Here is a 20453-nt window from a genome sequence, read left to right as displayed (position 1 = left end):
ATTCAGATAAGTGCAAATTTAAAATGAAATCGTTTTTATACAATGAACTACCAAGAAGAAGAAATATTGATAATAATACCATAGAAGGTAAGCTGAAACTGAACTGCACATAATTTGTCAATAGACTTTTAATTTGGTACAAGTCTTTCGAAATCAACTTGCCAGTATGTATCAAAAATCATAAATATTCATACTAATTATATTTCTGGGAATCTAGCCCAAGGAAATATTGAAAAATATAGGAAGGAACTTACATACATAAGGATACTCACTTGAGTACTACCTATAATGGTGAAAAATTGGAAATAATATGGAAATTATAAAGTAAATTGTATGCCAGTACAATGCACAGTTTTTGGAATAATATACAGTTAATTATAAAATTATAGCACACAAATTATATAAAACATGGATTAAATGTGTATAATACAATGTTAGGTGAAATGTTTTAAAAGTATGTATATATACATGGCATCTTTCCAACATCACCCAGAATAATGCTTTTAAATAATACTGGACAACATATCATCTATTTCTTCTGCCCAGGCAGCCAATTTATCTGTCTAGAGACAAGGAATATAATATCCTCCATGGAACTCTGTGCTTTAGCTTATCTATTTCTTAATCATAAAAGCATTATACTAAAGACTAAACTAGAAGTAACAGTCAGGGGTTAGGAAGGAGTAAATGTTAAAATGCCTGGAATGAACAGCAATTTTCAGGGTTATAATAACTGAATACTAAAATATTTTATAAACTTTTCACACACAATGTCTTTAAAGTGCACATTTTTAAAATTTACCTTTCACCTAGAAAGTTTCTTCTAACATGTAAAAATAGTCACTCTCGGTTATTATCAAAAAGATGAGATTTAAGTGCTGGCAAGGATGTAGAGAAAAGGGAACCCTCATTCACTATTGGTAAGAATGTAAATCGGTACAGCCATGATGGAAAACATTTGAAGGTTCCTCAAGAAATTAGAAATAGAACTACCATATGATCCAGCAATCCCACTTCTGGCTATATATCCAAAGGAAATGAAATCAACATCTCAAAGAGATATCTGTACCCCCATATTCACTGCAACTTTATTCACAATAACCAAGTTATAGAAACAAACTAAGTGTCCATCGATGGATGAATGGATAATGTGTGTGTGTGTGTATATATACATACATATATTTATGTATATACACACACACAATGGAATATTATCATCCATAAAAAAGAAAGAAATCCTGCCATTTGTGATAACATAGATGAAACTTGAGGTCATTATGCTAAGTGAAATAAGTCAAACAGAGAAAGCAAACACTGTGTGATCTTGCTTATATGTGGAATCTCAAAAAACCAAACTCATAGAAACACAGAGTAGAATGGTGATTGCCAGGGGCTGCAGGTGGGGAAAATGGGGAGATGTTGATCAAAACATACGAACTTCCAGTTGTAAGATGAATAAGTTCTGGGGATCTAATGTACAGCATGGTGACTATAGTTAACAATACTGTATTATACACCTGAAAGTTGTTAAGAGAGATCTTAAATGTTCTCACAATCACCACAACAACAAAAAAATGGTAATTATGTAAGGTAATAGATGTATTAACTAACTTTTTCCTGGTAATCATTTTGCAATGTATACACGTATCAAATTGTCACACTGTACACCTTAAATTTACACGATGTTATATGTCAATTACATCTCAATGAAGCTGGAAAAAAATCACTAAAAAAAAGACATTTCTGGAACGGAGTAAAGGCAAGTTTCATATCCTTTGAACAAAGAATTAGCTAACAAAATAAAAGGAAAAAAATCTAGGATCAAATGGAAGATTTAACTCCACTTCTTCGGTGATTTAAATGTTTACTTTTGGGTAAAAAAAAGAATATTCTGTAAGAAATGTAATTAATATTCAAAGACTATCAGAAACACCTTAAGCCTATAGGCTTTAATTAAAAGGAAAAAGTAATGGCTCAAAAGCTGAAGTTTCTTTGATTTGAGGATAAAAAAAGAGAAAAAGCAAGAGACCATAAAGTGTCAAAGATGACAGCATTAAAGAAATAAGAAAGAAACAGATATGTGAGTTCTTCATATATTGAAAGAAGGAAGCTAGGAAAGACACCCTTGACAGCAAAATCACTACTCAATTAGATTAAAAAGAATTAGGGGCATGTTTTACATATCTGGCCATATAAGGATAGTTCAAAGATCTTACTGTTTGGGATAAGAGTCTTATAACTGGTAGAATTCCCTCCACCCCAGTCAAGATTTCTTTTTAATCTAATGACAAGACAAGTACATGTTAAATATGCCAATAGTATATATAAAACTGGCTGGCTACTTACCCTATCATAACCAGATTTTACAAATGCCATCTCTACCTTATAATTTTAATTGTAGGCAGAAATCACTGGTGAATTCTGTTTAATGCACTTTTGTTTACATACCTTAATTTGCCCTTTTAAAACTAAGGCATTTTCAAGGAGTCAGTACATTAGAATTTCATAATTTATATATTTTATAGAACTCAAATTAGACTGCCATATTAGACAGAACTAGGCATATGATGTTTGTTATATAAAAACAGAATTATGAATTTCTATGATTGCTTCACATCTAAACTAATCACTTCAAACCGATTCAAGGTAAAAGATCTAAAAATCAAATCCTAGTTCTAGGTCTCAAAATTCAACACTCCGAAAGGAATTACAATACCACTAGCTTGAATGCCTTATTAAAAGAATGTGATACAGTTAAGATAAAAACATATCTGCAGGAACCTCAAAAAAATAGAAACCTCACTGTCTAATTTATTTACTCTATGATCAGAATAACTTCTCCAAATGAAGTATTTGGCAATTTATATTACTAATCTAGTTCAATGAAGCTATGCAAAAGGTAGCAAAATTGGAAGAATCATTTTTGCCTATGTATTTTATGCCAACTATCTCCTCAACAAGAATAGCTCACTAGCAGTCATCTGCCATATGTATGTCAAAATATAATTAAATCAACATCTTTCCTTTACTTAAAAACCTGAATCTAAACTGGAATAGTCAGGATGACAGATCATGATTTCAAAAAACATTAATACCAAAGTTGTCTCTTTACTATTTTCCTGCATTTACTCAATGCACAGTCCTATATTTTGAAATCCTGTTAGTGAGACAGTAGTCAAATATTATCTCAATTCTTACGTTCAGGATAAAGAAGGTGGAGAGACGACTAATGTCTTAGTGTAATCAAAAACATCCAGCAAAAATTGTCAGGTGACAAGAGGATAATGTGAAAAACAGTGCAAACATTTGGAGAAGTAACCTCCAAAATAATTTTAACACTTCCTGTCTCTGAAAGCTAGAAGGAAGATAAAAACCCTCAAAAGATCTGGGTTAAAATGACATAAGTGGGGTTTTTTTGGTGGGGGCAGGAGATGATTTAGCTTTTTTGACATATTCTTTTCACTTGAGAACAATCTCATAAACGTTAATTAAAGAAGGAAAACTTACAACTACTCAACATACCAAAGAATAAGAAGCAACTAATCTGGTTACTTCAGCTTTAAAAATCTAGGTTGCCAATATCTCTACAACCAGATAAACACCCAGTAAATATAATTACTACTGTTTTTAAAATCTGTGACTGAACTTAAGTGCAGAAAACAATTAAATTCCTGTTAAAATGACCATAATTTGCTACTCGGTTTGTCTTTAACCAAAATATTTGTTCACAGACTATATTGAGAATGATTTGACAAGGAAAAGATGAGGATAAAATTTACTAAATACTATCTGTTCTCAATGAGACAACTCAAATTTTCAACATGGAACTAATATTATTAGTTATTCCACTTTCTTTATCTTTTGGGCTTTTTGAAGCAAACTGTCTTACCCAATTACATACTTTCAAATTTTTCAATTGATAAAAACCTTTACAAGGAAACGATTTTAAAATCACCAAAAAGCCAAAGGACAAGATGTTCAAGACTTTAGACAGTATCTAAGAAAGAACACAATCAGGGAATGGCTTTGTCAAGGTGGGCAAAGTTCAGAATGGCAGAATTCCTTCCCTGTTGGAATGAATATACTAAAACTGCCGGTGGTTTGGTGGCTATCACTGGGTGCAGCAGTAAAACAGAAGGGAAAAGCCTGGCACAGAAAGCTGAATGGCCCAAAGAAAACCTAAGTGGTGACAAGAGCCTAAAGGCACATGCAGGTACGCATCTTTTATATTGGATGTGATACACTTACATGGCCCCTGTTGAATCTCTTGGGGACCAACAGTAAAGCAAGTTTAGAACTTCAAATCTTGAGACATCTATAGCAAGATGCTGATCCAATGTGGCTCCAAATATCTTCTGTTTTCCTGGCTCACCTGAAGAGGAAAAAACACTACAGAGGATGTGGGAACTGAATTTCTTTATGTAGTTTCTTCTAGAGCAACTGTCTGAAAGTTTTGGCCCAATCCTTTTTGAAGTCTGGAGATGAGACACTTGAGGGACTAGTGAAAAACAAAATTCACATGAAAAGGTGGAGTGAGACATCTAAAAGGGGAATACGAGAGCAAAAGATACTGGTCGTAGGTAAATCAGTGTTTCTAATCCTTAAGTGGGAGGAGGCAGAGAAAGGAGAGAAAAAATGCACCGATGTTTCTCCCTCCGCTCCCTCACCCCAATTGCTACTAAAATTTCACAAAGTACCTAAACTTTTTGACCGCAATTAGGGAGTGAGTGAGCAAGACTACTTGGAAAGTTTAAGCGTTTTGTCAAGTCTCCCTCCCCTGGCTAAGCGGCATTATTAAGCAGCAGGGAGGCCTTTCAGATAATACTTTTTTTCTAAGAAAAGATTCTGGTGGAATACAGCTTGAAACAATAAAGGAAGAGAAAAATAAATGCAATTTATACAAAAATGGAAGTCACAGGACAATATACCATATTGACAAAGTTTATTTACTTCTGTTTTTCCAAAGGGGAGGGCTGCTTTCTTGTAATAAGAAATCAGAACAAAAAGTAGTTTCCAAATAATAGAAAATATTTTTAAACTAGGCAACACAACTGCATGCTTCATCCCCTTAGGAAATATTACCCCTGGAAAGATAATCTTTAAAAAACTAAGAAGAGCAGAACCAAGTCTGATGTACATTACAACACAAAAGCATAAAAGTGGAGTCCATAAAATTAATTTTAGATTTTTTAATTAACTTAATTTTTTTCTTAAAACATTTTACCTAAATGTTGTCTTATCAGAGTTATTCTCCAGCATTCATGTAATAGCCTAGGATATAAAACAATTTTCTTTCCAAATATATTCCATTTTAACCAGAGTTTACTTGAACTATATCTGGTAAAGATACCAGAATTTTCTGAAAAATAAGATTGGAGAACCAATTAGATCCTTACCTGACGTGGCTGTTCATTCATTCGTTGTGGATCTGATTTCACTTTATTACTAGGATGATTTGTGACTTTGGTTACCGGTTGTTTGAAAATTGATGCTGTTTGTCTAATTGGCAATGTTGTATTCAAGTCTGGCTTACCCTGTGGATATAAGTGCGTTTTAATTAATAAATATTATATATAAATACAATTAGATAAATTTTTATTAATTCAATATGTATTACTTTAACTTGGATTATTCCAAACTTCTCAATCTCAGCATTTTAAATACTCTGAAGTACACTTTAATCACTTTATTATGTAAGACGTGCAAAGTTTTCTCATAATAAAAAGCTTTCTGTATTCTTTTAAATGTAAGAAAATTCTCTAAATTAAAATTCATAATTAATTTGATTAGCAAGATACTAGGAACTTCTAGGTGAACAAATATGTTTAAGGTTAGGTTACACAAAAGGAAGGAGGGTTTTCAGGACAATAATCGGAAAGCAGTCATTTCTACATTCTGAAAATGGAGGAAACTAATAGCACACTTGGCCATTAAAATATAAATAACCTCATGAGCTGTCAGGGGGCCAGGCTTACGTAAAACCACAAAGGTTAACCTTCCCTTTTATATTAAAAAAAAAGATAATTAGAAATGAAAGTTGTAATTCCACAGAGCTCAATTTAGAAAAATGTAATAAAATAAGGAAATATCCTTTATCTTTAATATTTTATAGCACATTTAATGCTTTTTTAAAAAAACTTAAAATTGAAGTTTCAGAAGGGCAAGCAACATACTTATATATTTTTAATCAACCAGTAAAAAAATTATGTTCTAATGAAAAGCAAATGTGGCACAGAATTGCTATTAAGCTCATTTGAAATACTCTAACATCAGGTGGGGCAGAGGCGAGGAAAAAGGAAAATAAAGAACAAAATGTGATTTAATCACTGTGTATTCTGAGTCTGGCAAAAACCATAAAGGCTCCAATACACCTGAAAGCAATACACATCAGATAATTTTAGTATACAAGTATACCTGATAAATCATCTACAGGATATTCAATGAACTTTTATCTTTATAACTATCTCCAAATAAAAGTTATACCAACTTTGAGACTCCAGAACAGCAGTTCTCAACCTTGAGCATGCATCAGAGTCACCCAGAGGGCTGATGAAAGCACAGGTTATTGGGCCTCACTCCCAGAAATTCTGATTCAGGAGGTCTGAGGTAGGACCTGGGAAACTGCATTTCTATTAAGGTCCAGGTGATGCTGATGCGGGTACAGCGACCACACTTGGACAACTACTGCTCTAAAACAAAGACTGCGAGTTGGTGGCGGGGAGACTAGGTCTAACCCATAGATAGATGTGTTTTGCTCAGTTTTTAGTTCCTTTAGTAAATTAAGCCAACATCTACAAATAAAATTCACATAAAATGCAGAATTCTAGGCTGCTTAAAGGAGCTCCAGAGACGGGTGCGAGCCGCGGCTAACAGCGCGGACCCCAGAGACGGGCATGAGACGCTAAGGCTGCTGCTGCCGCCACCAAGAAGCCTGTGTGCGAGCACAGGTCACTCTCCACACCTCCCTTCCGGGGAGCCTGTGCCGCCCGCCACTGCCAGGGTCCCGGGATCCAGGGACAACTTCCCCGGGAGAACGCACAGCGCGCCTCAGGGTGGTACAATGTCACGCTGGCCTCTGCCGCTGCAGGCTCGCTCCGCATCCGTACCCCTCCCTCCCCCCCGGCCTCAGTGAGCCAGAGTCCCCGAATCAGCGGCTCCTTTAACCCCGTCCTGTCTGAGCAAAGAACAGACGCCCTCCGGCGACCTACACACAGAGGCGGGGCCAAATCCAAAGCTGAACCCCGGGAGCTGTGTGAACAAAGAAGAGAAAAGGAAATCTCTCCCAGCAGCCTCAGGAGCAGCGGATTAAAGCTCCACAATCAACTTGATGTACCTGCATCTGTGGAATACATGAATAGACAACGAATCATCCCAAATTGAGGAGGTGGACTTTGAGAGGAAGATTTATTATTTTTTCCCCTTTTCCGCTTTTTGTGAGTATACGTGTATGTGTAGGCTTCTGTGTGAGATTTTGTCTGTATAGCTTTGCTTCCACCATTTGTCCTAGGGTGCCATCCGTCTGTTTTTTTTTTAATTTTTTTCTTAATAATTATTTTATTTTAAAAACTTTATTGTACCTTACTTTATTTTATTTTACCCTCTTTCTTTCTTTCTACTTTTTCTCCCTTTTATTCTGAGCCGTGTGGATGAAAGGCTCTTGGTGCTGCAGCCCGGAGTCAGTGCTGTGCCTCTGAGGTGGGAGAGCCAACTTCAGGACACTGGTCCACAAGAGACCTCCCAGCTCCATGTAATATCAAACGGCGAACATCTCCCAGAGATCTCCATCTCAACACCAACACCCAGCTTCACTCAACGACCAGCAAGCTACAGTGCTGGACACCCTATGCCAAACAACTAGCAACACGGGAACAGAACCCCACCCATTAGCAGAAAGGCTGCCTAAAAGCATAATAAGTCCACAGACACCCCAAAACACACCACAAGACGGGGACCTGCCCACCAGAAAGACAAGATCCAGCCTCATCCACCAGAACACAGGCACTAGTCCCCGCCACCAGGAAGCCTACACAACCCACTGAACCAACTTTAGCCACTGGGGACAGACACCAAAAACAACAGGAACTACAAGCCTTCAGCCTGCAAAACGGAGACCCCAAACACAGTAAGATAAGCAAAATGAGAAGAAAGAAAAACACACAGCAGATGAAGGAGCAAGATAAAAACACACCAGACCTAACAAATGAAAAGGAAATAGGCAATCTACCTGAAAAAGAATTCAGAATGATAGTAAAGATGATCCAAAATCTTGGAAATAGAGAAAATGCAAGAATCAGTTAACAAGGAACTAGAAGAACTAAAAAGGAAACAAGCAACGATGAACAACACAATAAATGAAATTAAAAATACTCTAGATGGGATCAATATCAGAATAACTGAGGCAGAAGAACGGATAAGTGACCTGGAAGATAAAGTAGTGGAAATAACTACTGCAGAGAAGAATAAAGAAAAAAGAATGAAGAGAACTGAGGACAGTCTCAGAGACCTCTGGGACAACATTAAATGCACCAACATTCGAATTATAGGGGTCTGAGAAGAAGAAGAGAAAAAGAAAGGGACTAAGAAAATATTTGAAGAGATCATAGTTGAAAAATTCCCTAATATGGGAAAGGAAATAGTTAATCAAGTCCAAGAAGCAAAGAGAGTCCCATACAGGATAAATCCAAGGAGAAACATGCCAAGACACATATAACTCAAACTGTCAAAAATTAAATACAAAGAAAACATATTAAAAGCAGCAAGGGAAAAACAACAAGTAACACACACGGGAATCCCCATAAGGTTCACAGCTGATCTTTCAGCAGAAACTCTGCAGGCCAGAAGGGATTGGCAGGACATATTTAAAGTGATGAAGGAGAAAAACCTACAACCAAGATTACTCTACACAGCAAGGATCTCATTCAGAATTGATGGAGAAATTAAAACCTCTACAGACAAGCAAAAGCTAAGAGCATTCAGCGCCACCAAACCAGCTTTACAACAAATGTTAAAGAATCTTCTCTAGGCAAGAAACACAAGTGAAGAAAAATACCTACAATAACAAACCCAAAACAATTAAGAAAATGGGAATAGGAACATACATATCGATAATTACCTTTAATGTAAATGGATTAAACGCTCCGACCAAAAGACACAGACTGGCTGAATGGATACAAAAACAAGACCCATATATATGCTGTCCACAAGAGACCCACTTCAGACCTAGAGACACATACAGACTGAAAGTGAGGGGATGGAAAAAGATACTCCATGCAAATGGAAACCAAAAGAAAGCTGGAGTAGCAATTCTCATATCAGAAAAAACAGACTTTACAATAAAGACTATTAGAAGGGACAAAGAAGGACACTACATAATGATCAAGGATCGATCCAAGAAGATAAAACAACTGTAAATATTTATGCACCCAACATAGGTGCACCTCAATACATAAGGCAAATACTAACAGCCATAAAAGGGGATATCGACAGTAACACATTCATAGTAGGGGACTTTAACACCCCACTTTCACCAATGGACAGATCATCCAAAATTAAAATAAATAAGGAAACACAAGCTTTAAATGATACATTAAACAAGATGGACTTAATTGATATTTATAGGACATTCCATACAATAACAACAGAATACACAATTTTCTCCAGTGCTCATGGAACATTCTCCAAGATAGATCATATCTTGGGTCACAAATCAAGCCTTGGTAAATTTAAGAAAATTGAAATCGTATCAAGTATCTTTTCCAACCACAATGCTATGAGACTAGATATCAATTACAGGAAAAGATCTGTAAAAAATACAAATACATGGAGGCTAAACAATACACTACTTAAAAACGAAGTGATCGCTGAAGAAATCAAAGAGGAAATCAAAATATACCTAGAAACAAATGACAATGGAGACACTATGACCCAAAACCTATGGGATGCAGCAAAAGCAGTTCTAAAGGGAAGTTTATAGCAATACAATCCTACCTTAAGAAACAGGAAACATCTCGAATAAACAACCTAAGCTTGCACCTAAAGCAATTCGAGAAAGAAGAACCAAAAAAACCCAAAGTTAGCAGAAGGAAAGAAATCATAAAGATCAGATCAGAAATAAATGAAAAAGAAATGAAGGAAACAATAGCAAAGATCAATAAAACTAAAAGCTGGTTCTTTGAGAAGATAAACAAAATTGATAAACCATTAGCCAGACTCATCAAGAAAAAAAGGGAGAAGACTCAAATCAATAGAAATGAAAAGGAGAAGTAACAACTGACACTGCAGAAATACAAAAGATCATGAGAGGTTACTACAAGCAACTCTATGCCAATAAAATGGACAACCTGGAAGAAATGGACAAATTCTTAGAAATGCACAACCTGCCAAGACTGAATCAGGAAGAAATAGAAAATACGAACAGACAAATCACAAGCACTGAAATTGAAACTGTGATCAAAAATCTTCCAACAAACAAAAGCCCAGGACCAGATGGCTTCACAGGCATATTCTTTCAAACATTTAGAGAAGAGCTAACACCTATCCTTCTCAAACTCTTCCAAAATATAGCAGAGGGAGGAACACTCCAAACTCATTCTACAAGGCCACCATCACCCTGATACCAAAACCAGACAAGGATGTCACAAAGAAAGAAAACTACAGGCCAATATCACTGATGAACATAGATGCAAAAATCCTCAACAAAATACTAGCAAACAGAATCCAACAGCACATGAAAAGGATCATACACCATGATCAAGTGGGGTTTATTCCAGGAATGCAAGGATTCTTCAATATACGCAAATCAATCAACATGATACACCATATTAACAAACTGAAGGTGAAAAACCATATGGTCATCTCAATAGATGCAGAGAAAGCTTTCGACAAAATTCAACACCCATTTATGATAAAAACCCTCCAGAAAGTAGGCATAGAGGAAACTTTACTCAACATGATAAAGGCCATATATGACAAACCCACAGCCAACATCATCCTCAATGGTGAAAAATTGAAAGCATTTCCACTAAGATCAGGAACAAGACAAGGTTGCCCACTCTCACCACTCTTATTCAACATAGTTTTGGAAGTTTTAGCCACAGCAATCAAAGAAAGGAAATAAAAGGAATCCAAATCAGAAAAGAAGAAGTAAAGCTGTCACTGTTTGCAGATGACATGATACTATACATAGAGAAACCTAAAGATGCTACCAGAAAACTACTAGAGCTAATCAATGAATTTGGTAAAGTAGCAGGATACAAAATTAATGCACAGAAATCTCTGCATTCCTACACACGAATGATGAAAAATCTGAAAGTGAAATCAAGAAAACACTCTCATTTACCATTGCAACAAAAAGAATAAAATATTCAGGAATAAATCTACCTAAGGAGACAAAAGACCTGTATGCAGAAAATTATAAGACACAGATGAAACAAATTAAAGATGATACAAATAGATGGAGAGATATACCATGTTCTTGGATTGGAAGAATCAACATTGTGAAAATGACCATACTACCCAAAGCAATCTACAGATTCAATGCAATCCCTGTCAAACAACCACTGGCATTTTTCACAGAACTAGAACAAAAAATTTCACAATTTGCATGGAAATACAAAAGACCCCGAATAGCCAAAGCAATCTTGAGAACAAATAACGGAGCTGTGGCTTCCCTGGTGGCGCAGCGGTTGAGAGTCCGCCTGCCGATGCAGGGGACACAGGTTCGTGCCCCAGTCCAGGAAGATCCCACATGCCGCGGAGCAGCTAGGACCGTGAGCCATGGCCGCTGAGCCTGTGCTCTGCAACGGGAGAGGCCACAACAGTGAGAGGCCCGTGTACGGCAAAAAAAAAACCAAAAAAAAACAAAACAACGGAGCTGGAGGAATCAGGCTCCCTGACTTCAGACTATACTACAAAGCTACAGTTATCAAGGCGGTATGGTACTGGCACAAAAACAGAAAAATAGATCAACGGAACAGGATAGAAAGCCCAGAGATAAACCCACGCACATACGGACACCTTATGTTTGATAAAGCAGGTAGGAATGTATACAGTGGAGAAAGGATAGCCTCTTCAATAAGTGGTGCTGGAAAACTGGACAGGTACATGTAAAAGTATGAGATCAGATCACTCCCTAACACCATACACAAAAATAAGCTCAAAATGGATTAAAGACCTAAATGTAAGGCCAGAAACTATCAAAATCTTAGAGGAAAACATAGGCAGAACACTCTATGACATAAATCACAGCAAGATTCTTTTTGACCCACCTCCTAGAGAAATGGACATAAAAACAAAAATAAACAAATGGGACCTAATGAAACTTCAACGCTTTTGCACAGCAAAGGAAACGATACACAAGACCAAAAGACAACCCTCAGAATGGGAGAAAATATTTGCAAATGAAGCAACTGACAAAGGATTAATCTCCAAAATTTACAAGCAGCTCATGCAGCTCAATAACAAAAAAACAAACAACCCAATCCAAAAATGGGCACAAGACCTAAATAGACATTTCTCCAAAGAAGATATACAGACTGCTAACAAACATATGAAAGAATGCTCAACATTATTAATCATTAGAGAAATGCAAATCAAAACTACAATGAGGGCCTCCCTGGTGGTGCAGTGGTTGAGAGTCCGCCTGCCGATGCAGGGGACACGGGTTCGTGCCCCGGTCCAGGAAGATCCCACGTGCCGCGGAGCGTCTGGGCCCATGAGCCATGGCCGCTGGGCCTGTGTGTCCGGAGCCTGTCCTTCGCAACGGGAGAGGCCACAACAGTGAGAGGCCCGCGTACCGCAAAAAAAAAAAAAAAAAAAAAAAAACTACAATGAGATAGCATCTCACACCAGTCAGAATGGCCATTATCAAAAAATCTAGAAACAATAAATGCTGGAGACGGTGTGGAGAAAAGGGAACACTCTTGCACTGCTGGTGGGAATGTGAATTGGTACAGCCACTATGGAGAACAATATGGAGGTTCCTTAAAAAACTACAAATAGAACTACCGTATGACCCAGCAATCCCACTACTGGGCATATACCCAGAGAAAACCATAATTCAAAAAGAGTCATGTACCAAAATGTTCACTGCAGCTCTATTTACAATAGCCAGGAGATGGAAACAACCCAAGTGTCCATCATCAGATGAATGGATAAAGAAGATGTGGCACATATATACAATGGAATATTACTCAGCCATAAAAAGAAACGAAATTGAGCTATTTGTAATGAGGTGGATGGACCTAGAGTCTGTCATACAGAGTGAAGTAAGTCAGAAAGAGAAAAACAAATACCGTATGCTAACACATATATATGGAATTTAAGAAAAAAAAATGTCATGAAGAACCTAGGGGTAAGACAGGAATAAAGACACAGACCTACTAGAGAATGGACTTGAGGATATGGGGACGGGGAAGGGTAAGCTGTGACAAAGTGAGAGTGTGGCATGGACATATATACACTACCAAACGTAAAACATATAGCTAGTGGGAAGCAGCTGCATAGCACAAGGAGATCAGCTTGGTGCTTTGTGACCACCTAGAGGGGTGGGATAGGGAGGGTGGGAGGGAGGGAGACGCAAGAGGGAAGAGATATGGGAACATATGTATATGTATGACTGATTCACTTTGTTATAAAGCAGAAACTAACACACCCTTGTAAAGCAATTATACTCCAATAAAGATGTAAAAAAAGAAAAAAAGAAAAAAAAAGAGAAGAAAATGCAGAAGTCTAGCTTCTCTTAAAAACTCAAAGATCTAGAAATACTGGAGTGATGTGGCCAAAGCAGGCCATTATTGATTAGTAATGGCTGCCACTAGAGGTGTCAAGTTTTGTTCTTTTGCAAAAGTCTTCAATTTACATTTGCAAAGCTGTCTGAGCCCTACAGGTACTGAGTTTGTGATCTCCGCTTAAAGAATATCAGGATGACTAGAAAGGTAAGGATCACAATAGATTAATCTGATCATTATTACAATTACAGTATTATTTGGACTCACTATTAAATATACCTCTACCCCCAGCCCCAAACACACACACACACACACACACACACACACACACACTGATCTTCTGTACCTACTGGGCATGCTTGTCATTTCTTGCACTCAATTTTCTCCCCATGTATGTGCTTACCTTTAAGAGACATATTCATCTTTAATAACTTTTAATATTATTTCTCAGGCATTTCACTTTCTTATCTTTATGGTTTTCCAAAAAACTTAGAGGTGTGGAAATTTGACCAACAGGCTGCAAAATAACCACTTAGGATGCCATCTCTGAAAAGTGTGAGGCCCAGAAATGTGTATTTTTTAAAGCTCTCCTAGTAATTCTGTGATGCACCGGTTTGGATCCCTCTGATTTATGACATCTAGAGCATCCTGAGGTCCTAAGTGAAGCCATCCAACCTATAACATAGTCAATATTCAATCCTAAAGAAGTTTAACACATAAATGCTTATGAAGAACTTATCCTGTCACTGATTAGTTATAATTAGTATCTTCCACTAAACAATATCTTGTTTGGTTTTTAATGTTTTTGTTCTTTAATAAAGAACAATAAACTCTGCTGGTATTATAATGAAGATGGCATCAGTAGACAAAGAAGTATATAACAACTGTTTGTATGAGCAAACACAGTCGAGCCTGTAAGATTCTCATTGTTACAAAGAATGACTGGAGGAAGCACAGACTAGCCTAAACTATTCAAAACTATAAAATCCTGAATCCACACAGACTGGAAGGAAGCATGGAACATGTAAAACGACCTGTGCTACAATGGTTAGATTGATATTTTTTTCATTAACTTATGTTTGTGGTACAATTAATAAAAATTTATTTACTGGCTAAAAGTATTCAAAATACACCATTAACTTCCATTGTCTGACAATGAGACAATTCATTTCCCAGTGGCATGGAATGAGATTATTCAAGAGTGTGCTGCCTTGCTCTTCTTTTATCTTATTTTGGTTTCTATTATTTTTTCTCTTTTAAACTGGCCTGAAAGCTCTGAAGGCAGAAAGAATTTTTTACTAATTAATTTTGTATTCTACAGCAGTATCATGTAGAATAATCTGAGAAGCTGGACGAACTGGTTTTCCCAGAAACTCACAAAAACAGTAAATTTTATTACCATTCTCCCCTGAGGACTGTCAAAGAGTCACTGTTAATTCACGCCCAGTTGTTGTCTGAGTTTTTCTAAATAACTACCAATCTGCCATGAACTTAGGAGTTATAAAGCCAACACTTCTTTTATGGGACAAGTTAAAGCTATTCATGTATTTGAAATCTTCCCTTTCAATACAAGAAAAAGTAAAATAGAAGTTCCTTATATCATAAAACTAAACCGACAGGGCTTCCCTGGTGGCGCAGTGGTTGACAGTCCGCCTGCCGATGCAGGGGACACAGGTTCGCGCCCCGGTCCGGGAAGATCCCACATGCCGCGGGGCGGGTAGGCCCATGAGCCATGGCCACTGAGCCTGCGCATCCGGAGCCTGTGCTCCGCAACGGGAGAGGCCACAACAGCGAGAGGCCCGCGTGCCGCAAAAAAAGAAACAACCTAATCTGACAAACACACATAAGCTAATAAAGTTTCCAACCTTTGATAAATCTTCTCAGTATACAGGGTAGCACTCAAATCAAAATTTAATGTATTTTATAATAATGTGTATATTAAGCTGGAAGTATTCAAATAACTGAAATAATTGTTGAGGGTTCATTCTATCCCTCTGGGATGAATACAAAAATAAATGTTTAAAAAAATTTTTTTAATTTTTACTTAATCTCTTTCCAATAAATATCTGAGATGGCTCTTAAAACTCACAAAGGACAAATACGCAATAAAAATTAATTTTTAAATTAATTTTTAAAAATCAAGGAGAAAACAAATTTCCTTTTGAAAAGGTTAACAGTGATTGATACTAGAGCTGAGCATCAAATGTGGATCTGAACTTTCTAGGGGTGTGGATGAAAAAAAGAAATATTAAATTACATAGATATCACACTCAGAAGGGGGGAAGCATACCAATTAATGAGGAAAACAAAAGCTGTCCTGGTATTAAACCTAGAAAAAAAATTAAAGACACTTAACATCACAACAAATATTTAGCAGATTTCAAATGCTTTTTCTTTCTCCAATGACCTTCCATAAAAGCCAAGAACATATTTAAAGGACAACTCAGTGAAGATGATTCTGAAAAGGACTAAACCAGAGTGTTCGGATTACTGTGTAAACTTTCAGTGATCTAACGTGATTAAGGGTAGAAGAGAGGATAACTAAAGAGGTGATGCAGAGCATGTTTCGTAAACCGGTCGTTTTCAAATACTGTTTCATTCCTACCCTTAAAAATTTTTTGCAAATATATATACCCCACCTACATTTTGAAGTATTTCAGATTTTTAATGTAAAGAGTTGGGGAGCGGGGGTGGGGGATGAATTGGGAGATTGGGATTGACATGTATACACTAATATGTATAAAGTAGATGACTAATAAGAACCTGCTGTATAAAAAAATAAATAAAATTAAATTAAAAAAAAGAGTTGGGGAGGATGAGCTAAGGTATTTTAAATACTGACACTTTAATAATAAACTGTTACATCATGTTAAAATGCAGCTAACAGAATCTAAATATACCCGCCATCAGCCATGTATACATAAACAAAATCTTCAGTAGTAATACATTTATTATACTCCTTTTTCCCTTTGAACAATTCCATTCCCAGAATTATTCATTTTAAACTTGAAAACCTTTAATTAATCATTTATACATCATAAAGTTATTTTTTTAATTTTCTGTGACCTTAAAGTTCTTAGTGATAAAAAAATTTTTTTTCTGGTTTATTACAATTATTAGTATATAACTGACCAAAAACAGTAAATTATACATTTTAATAAATAATTATTAAATATAAGAGATAAAAACTATACATGAAAATAATTTATTTAAAAATTAACTCCATAGCCTTAGATGAGTAGTCCCAATTGCTAGAACAGAATAAGATTTAATACCGATTCTATTCCTATTCTTCATTTTTTGATAGATATAACACTAAGAAACCTTGTTCACATAAATGAATAGTTTTAGTCTGTCTGTCAATTTTTTGGACTTCTTTTGAGTTATATGTCAAAATATCACATAGCAAACGATCAAAAATTTCAATAATTGACATCTACATTAAGTCCTCTGTAAATTTTATTGTGGGCAAAGAACTGTACTAGTAGAAAGATTTGACAATTACCAAGTCATTCATTTTCTCAGTATCAACACCAATATTTCAAATTGTCCCTTTACTGGAGGTCAAACATTTTATACCATGGTAAAACTGCACACAAGCGAGAAGAGTATTATATACTCTTCTATAAAATGGGAGAGAGTTGACTATGGAAGAGGAACTGGGGAAAAAAGAACCTGTACCTCTATCTCAGATACATTCTCAGAACCTAAGGATACAGAAATAATTCCTTTAAAACCACCCATGCTGTGTATACCATGTTAAGCCTCCACATAGCATAGTTTGAACAGCAGGAACTTAAACTATATATTCTAAATACCACTTTCCTCAGCCTAGCTTTGAAACAGTATGATAGTTCAGAACTGCACATATTCTATAACAAGCGCCTACGGGATTCATTTTATCTTTAAAATGCATGCAAATTTTGCATTTTATTTTACAAATTAGCCATGTTTGTTTTAATGTAAAAATGTTGCTCTCCTACCCAAAATGCTTCAACAAAACTGGACACCTCCAATGGAATACTACTCAGCCATAAAAGAATGAAATTTTGCCATGTGCAGCAACATGGATGGACTTGGAGGGCATTATGCTATGTGAAATAAGTCAGACAGAGAAAGACAAATACTGTATGATATCACTTGTATGTGGAATCTAAAAAATACAACAAACTAGTGAATATAACAAGAAAGAAGCAGACTCACGGATACAGAGAACAAACTAGTGGTTACCAGTGGGGAGAGGGAAGGGGGAGGGGCAATATAGGGGTAGGGGACTAAGAGGTACAAACTCTTAGGTATAAAATAAGCTACAAGGATATACTGTACAACATGGCGAATATAGCCAATATTTTATAATGGCTATAAATAGAGTAACCTTCAAAAACTGTGAATCATATATTATACACCTGTAACATATAATATTGTACAGCAACTATACTTCAATTTAAAAAAGCAACAACAAACACAAAAGGAAAAAAAGAAAACTGATCATTTAAGTATCATTTTAATTCTGTGGCTCTGCAGAGCCCCAAGAGATATTCATGCCCCAATTTGAGAAGCAAAGACTTTATTTTTCTAAGGTCACTTTCCTCATCTGTAAATGAGGGTAAATACAATAACTATTCATAAGATTCTTATAAAGATCAAACAAGATAATTCATGTATGATAATGAAAGCTCATGCAGCTTTCATTCAGTCACTGAACAAACACTGAGTGCCTACCATCTGCCAGGTACTGACCGTACGCTGGGTATAGTATCACTCACAAAACACCAAAATCCCTCAGAGCTTACATTCTCAGGGTAGAGATAAGATGACAATTAACAAAATACGTGTAGAGTTTATAGTCATGATGGCACATGAATTCTGAAGAAATAGGAGCTATTTTTATTATCAGCACTAACATGTTATTGAACATGCTACTAAAATTTAGAAACTTGACCTATTAAGCTTTCCCATAAGGGAAGCCATCTGCTGCTTCACACACAGAGAAGCCTGAGTGGTATCTTCAGGTCGAAACAAGATTATCCTCAAAATGTAATTTCGGACTTTCTCCAGAATATGCACAGTAGCCAACAGCTAATGCGTTTCCACAAAAATCAAAAGCTTTACAAAGTGCTTTACAATCCTTCAGTTTTTTATATAATTCACACACCATAAAATTCACCATTTTAAAGTATACAACTCAGTGGGTTTTAGAAGATGCAGAAGGTTGTGCAAGCTTCATAGGTTTCTGCAAAAAGTAAAGAAAAATATACCTGGGATCTATGATTTTGTACTGAAAATCCACTTCATGTAATATCCTAAATGAGGAATAAGATATTACCTTTTTAAGGAGATCAACGGAATATTAAAAAAAATAATGAAATGGGTGTACTATACTTTGAGCTCATTAAAAAAAGACATATACTTGTAGTTAACTGAAGAAGTGGAGGTTTGAAATTCATCATTGAAATCAAGTTTTGAAGAGTTTTGTTTGAAAAAATAACTTCTTGGAGCTTTAGTTAATATGGGGTCATTCAAGGACAGATGGCAAAAGATTAATGAGTTTCAACCAGAACAGCTCTACTCAAACTAAGGGATCAACTGCATGGAATTCATTATCTCCTTTACATCTGTGTTGGCACTAGCTGAGTACACATCCCTAGAATTATGGAAACAGTCACCCAAATCGTTTTCTGTAGGGCTTCATTCTCTTGCTGACCTAGCGTCTACAAAGTCAGCTAACTCTTCAAGACCTATAAAACCTGGTGAAATTCACTCAATTGTTGACAGAAAACCAAGCATCCAAAATAAATCTTGACAAAACCATACCATGGGCACCTATGTCCCCAAGTCTACCTTCACTATTAGCACAAAGGCCAAGCCAGACCCTCCCAAAAGGTCTATTGTACTTTGATACCTTTGAGGTACTAACTTATAACATGCTAAACCTGCTCTCATACTGAACAGTATACTCTCATCAGCAAGTCTATTGCTAACATGGCTAAAGTTCTTCTGTTCACTTTCTGCTTCCTAGCAATCTTTATACAATCCATACCTAAATACCTACCTCAAATCAGCCAAAACATGGACCAGTGCTGTTAGTTGTTAATAACTTGTTCATTATCTTCATTCATCAGCTAAAGATAAATATCCTTTATTTATTTATTAAGGATATTTCTGCATATGAGAAAATCAGAAGTTCTCTGGAATACTAAATACAGTTGACCTTTGAACGATGCGGGAGTTTAGGCGTCAACCCTCTGCACAAATGAAAATTGGCATATAACTTATAGTCAGCCCTCTGGATCCATGGTCCTGCACCCACGGATTCAACCAACTGCTGATCGTGCAGTACTGCAGTATTTACTATGGAAAAAAATCTGCATATAAGTGGATGCATGCAGTTCAAATGTGTTTTTCAAAGGTCAACTGTAGTTCTAGTGTCTCTTGCTACATCTTACTCTTTCTTTATTCATTAAACGACCACTGTCCAAGGCATCATCATCCCAGCCTGGGTAAACAGCCTCCTGCTATAACTGGCCCGCAGCTCCCACTTCTACACCTCTACAGTATATTCTCCACACAGCAGCCAGAGAGCATATCGCTCCCTACATAAAGTCCACAAATAAGCATTCCATACCACTCCTTATGGTGGCCTCCCAAGTCCTGTCATTAGGTTTGTCTTCTTCCTTGACCTCACCAAGTACCCCTTTCCCACTCACTAACCTCCAGCCACCATGG

General features: G+C 36.4%; 1 protein-coding gene across 1 annotated transcript in view; it reads right to left on the bottom strand.

Moving 5' to 3' along the window:
* MBD2 (methyl-CpG binding domain protein 2) overlaps window positions 1–20453 on the bottom strand; it is an 83504-nt gene that overhangs the window by 36182 nt on the left and 26869 nt on the right. The window contains exon 3 of the mRNA XM_060120725.1: window positions 5397–5534. Coding sequence (XP_059976708.1) covers window positions 5397–5534 — 138 coding nt within the window. The remainder of the gene's footprint in view (window positions 1–5396; window positions 5535–20453) is intronic.

This window comes from Lagenorhynchus albirostris, chromosome 14, assembly GCF_949774975.1.
Source record: "Lagenorhynchus albirostris chromosome 14, mLagAlb1.1, whole genome shotgun sequence".
NCBI lineage: Eukaryota > Metazoa > Chordata > Mammalia > Artiodactyla > Delphinidae > Lagenorhynchus > Lagenorhynchus albirostris.
Note: the sequence above shows the minus strand (reverse complement) of the source record. Positions and strands in the feature narration are given on the sequence as shown.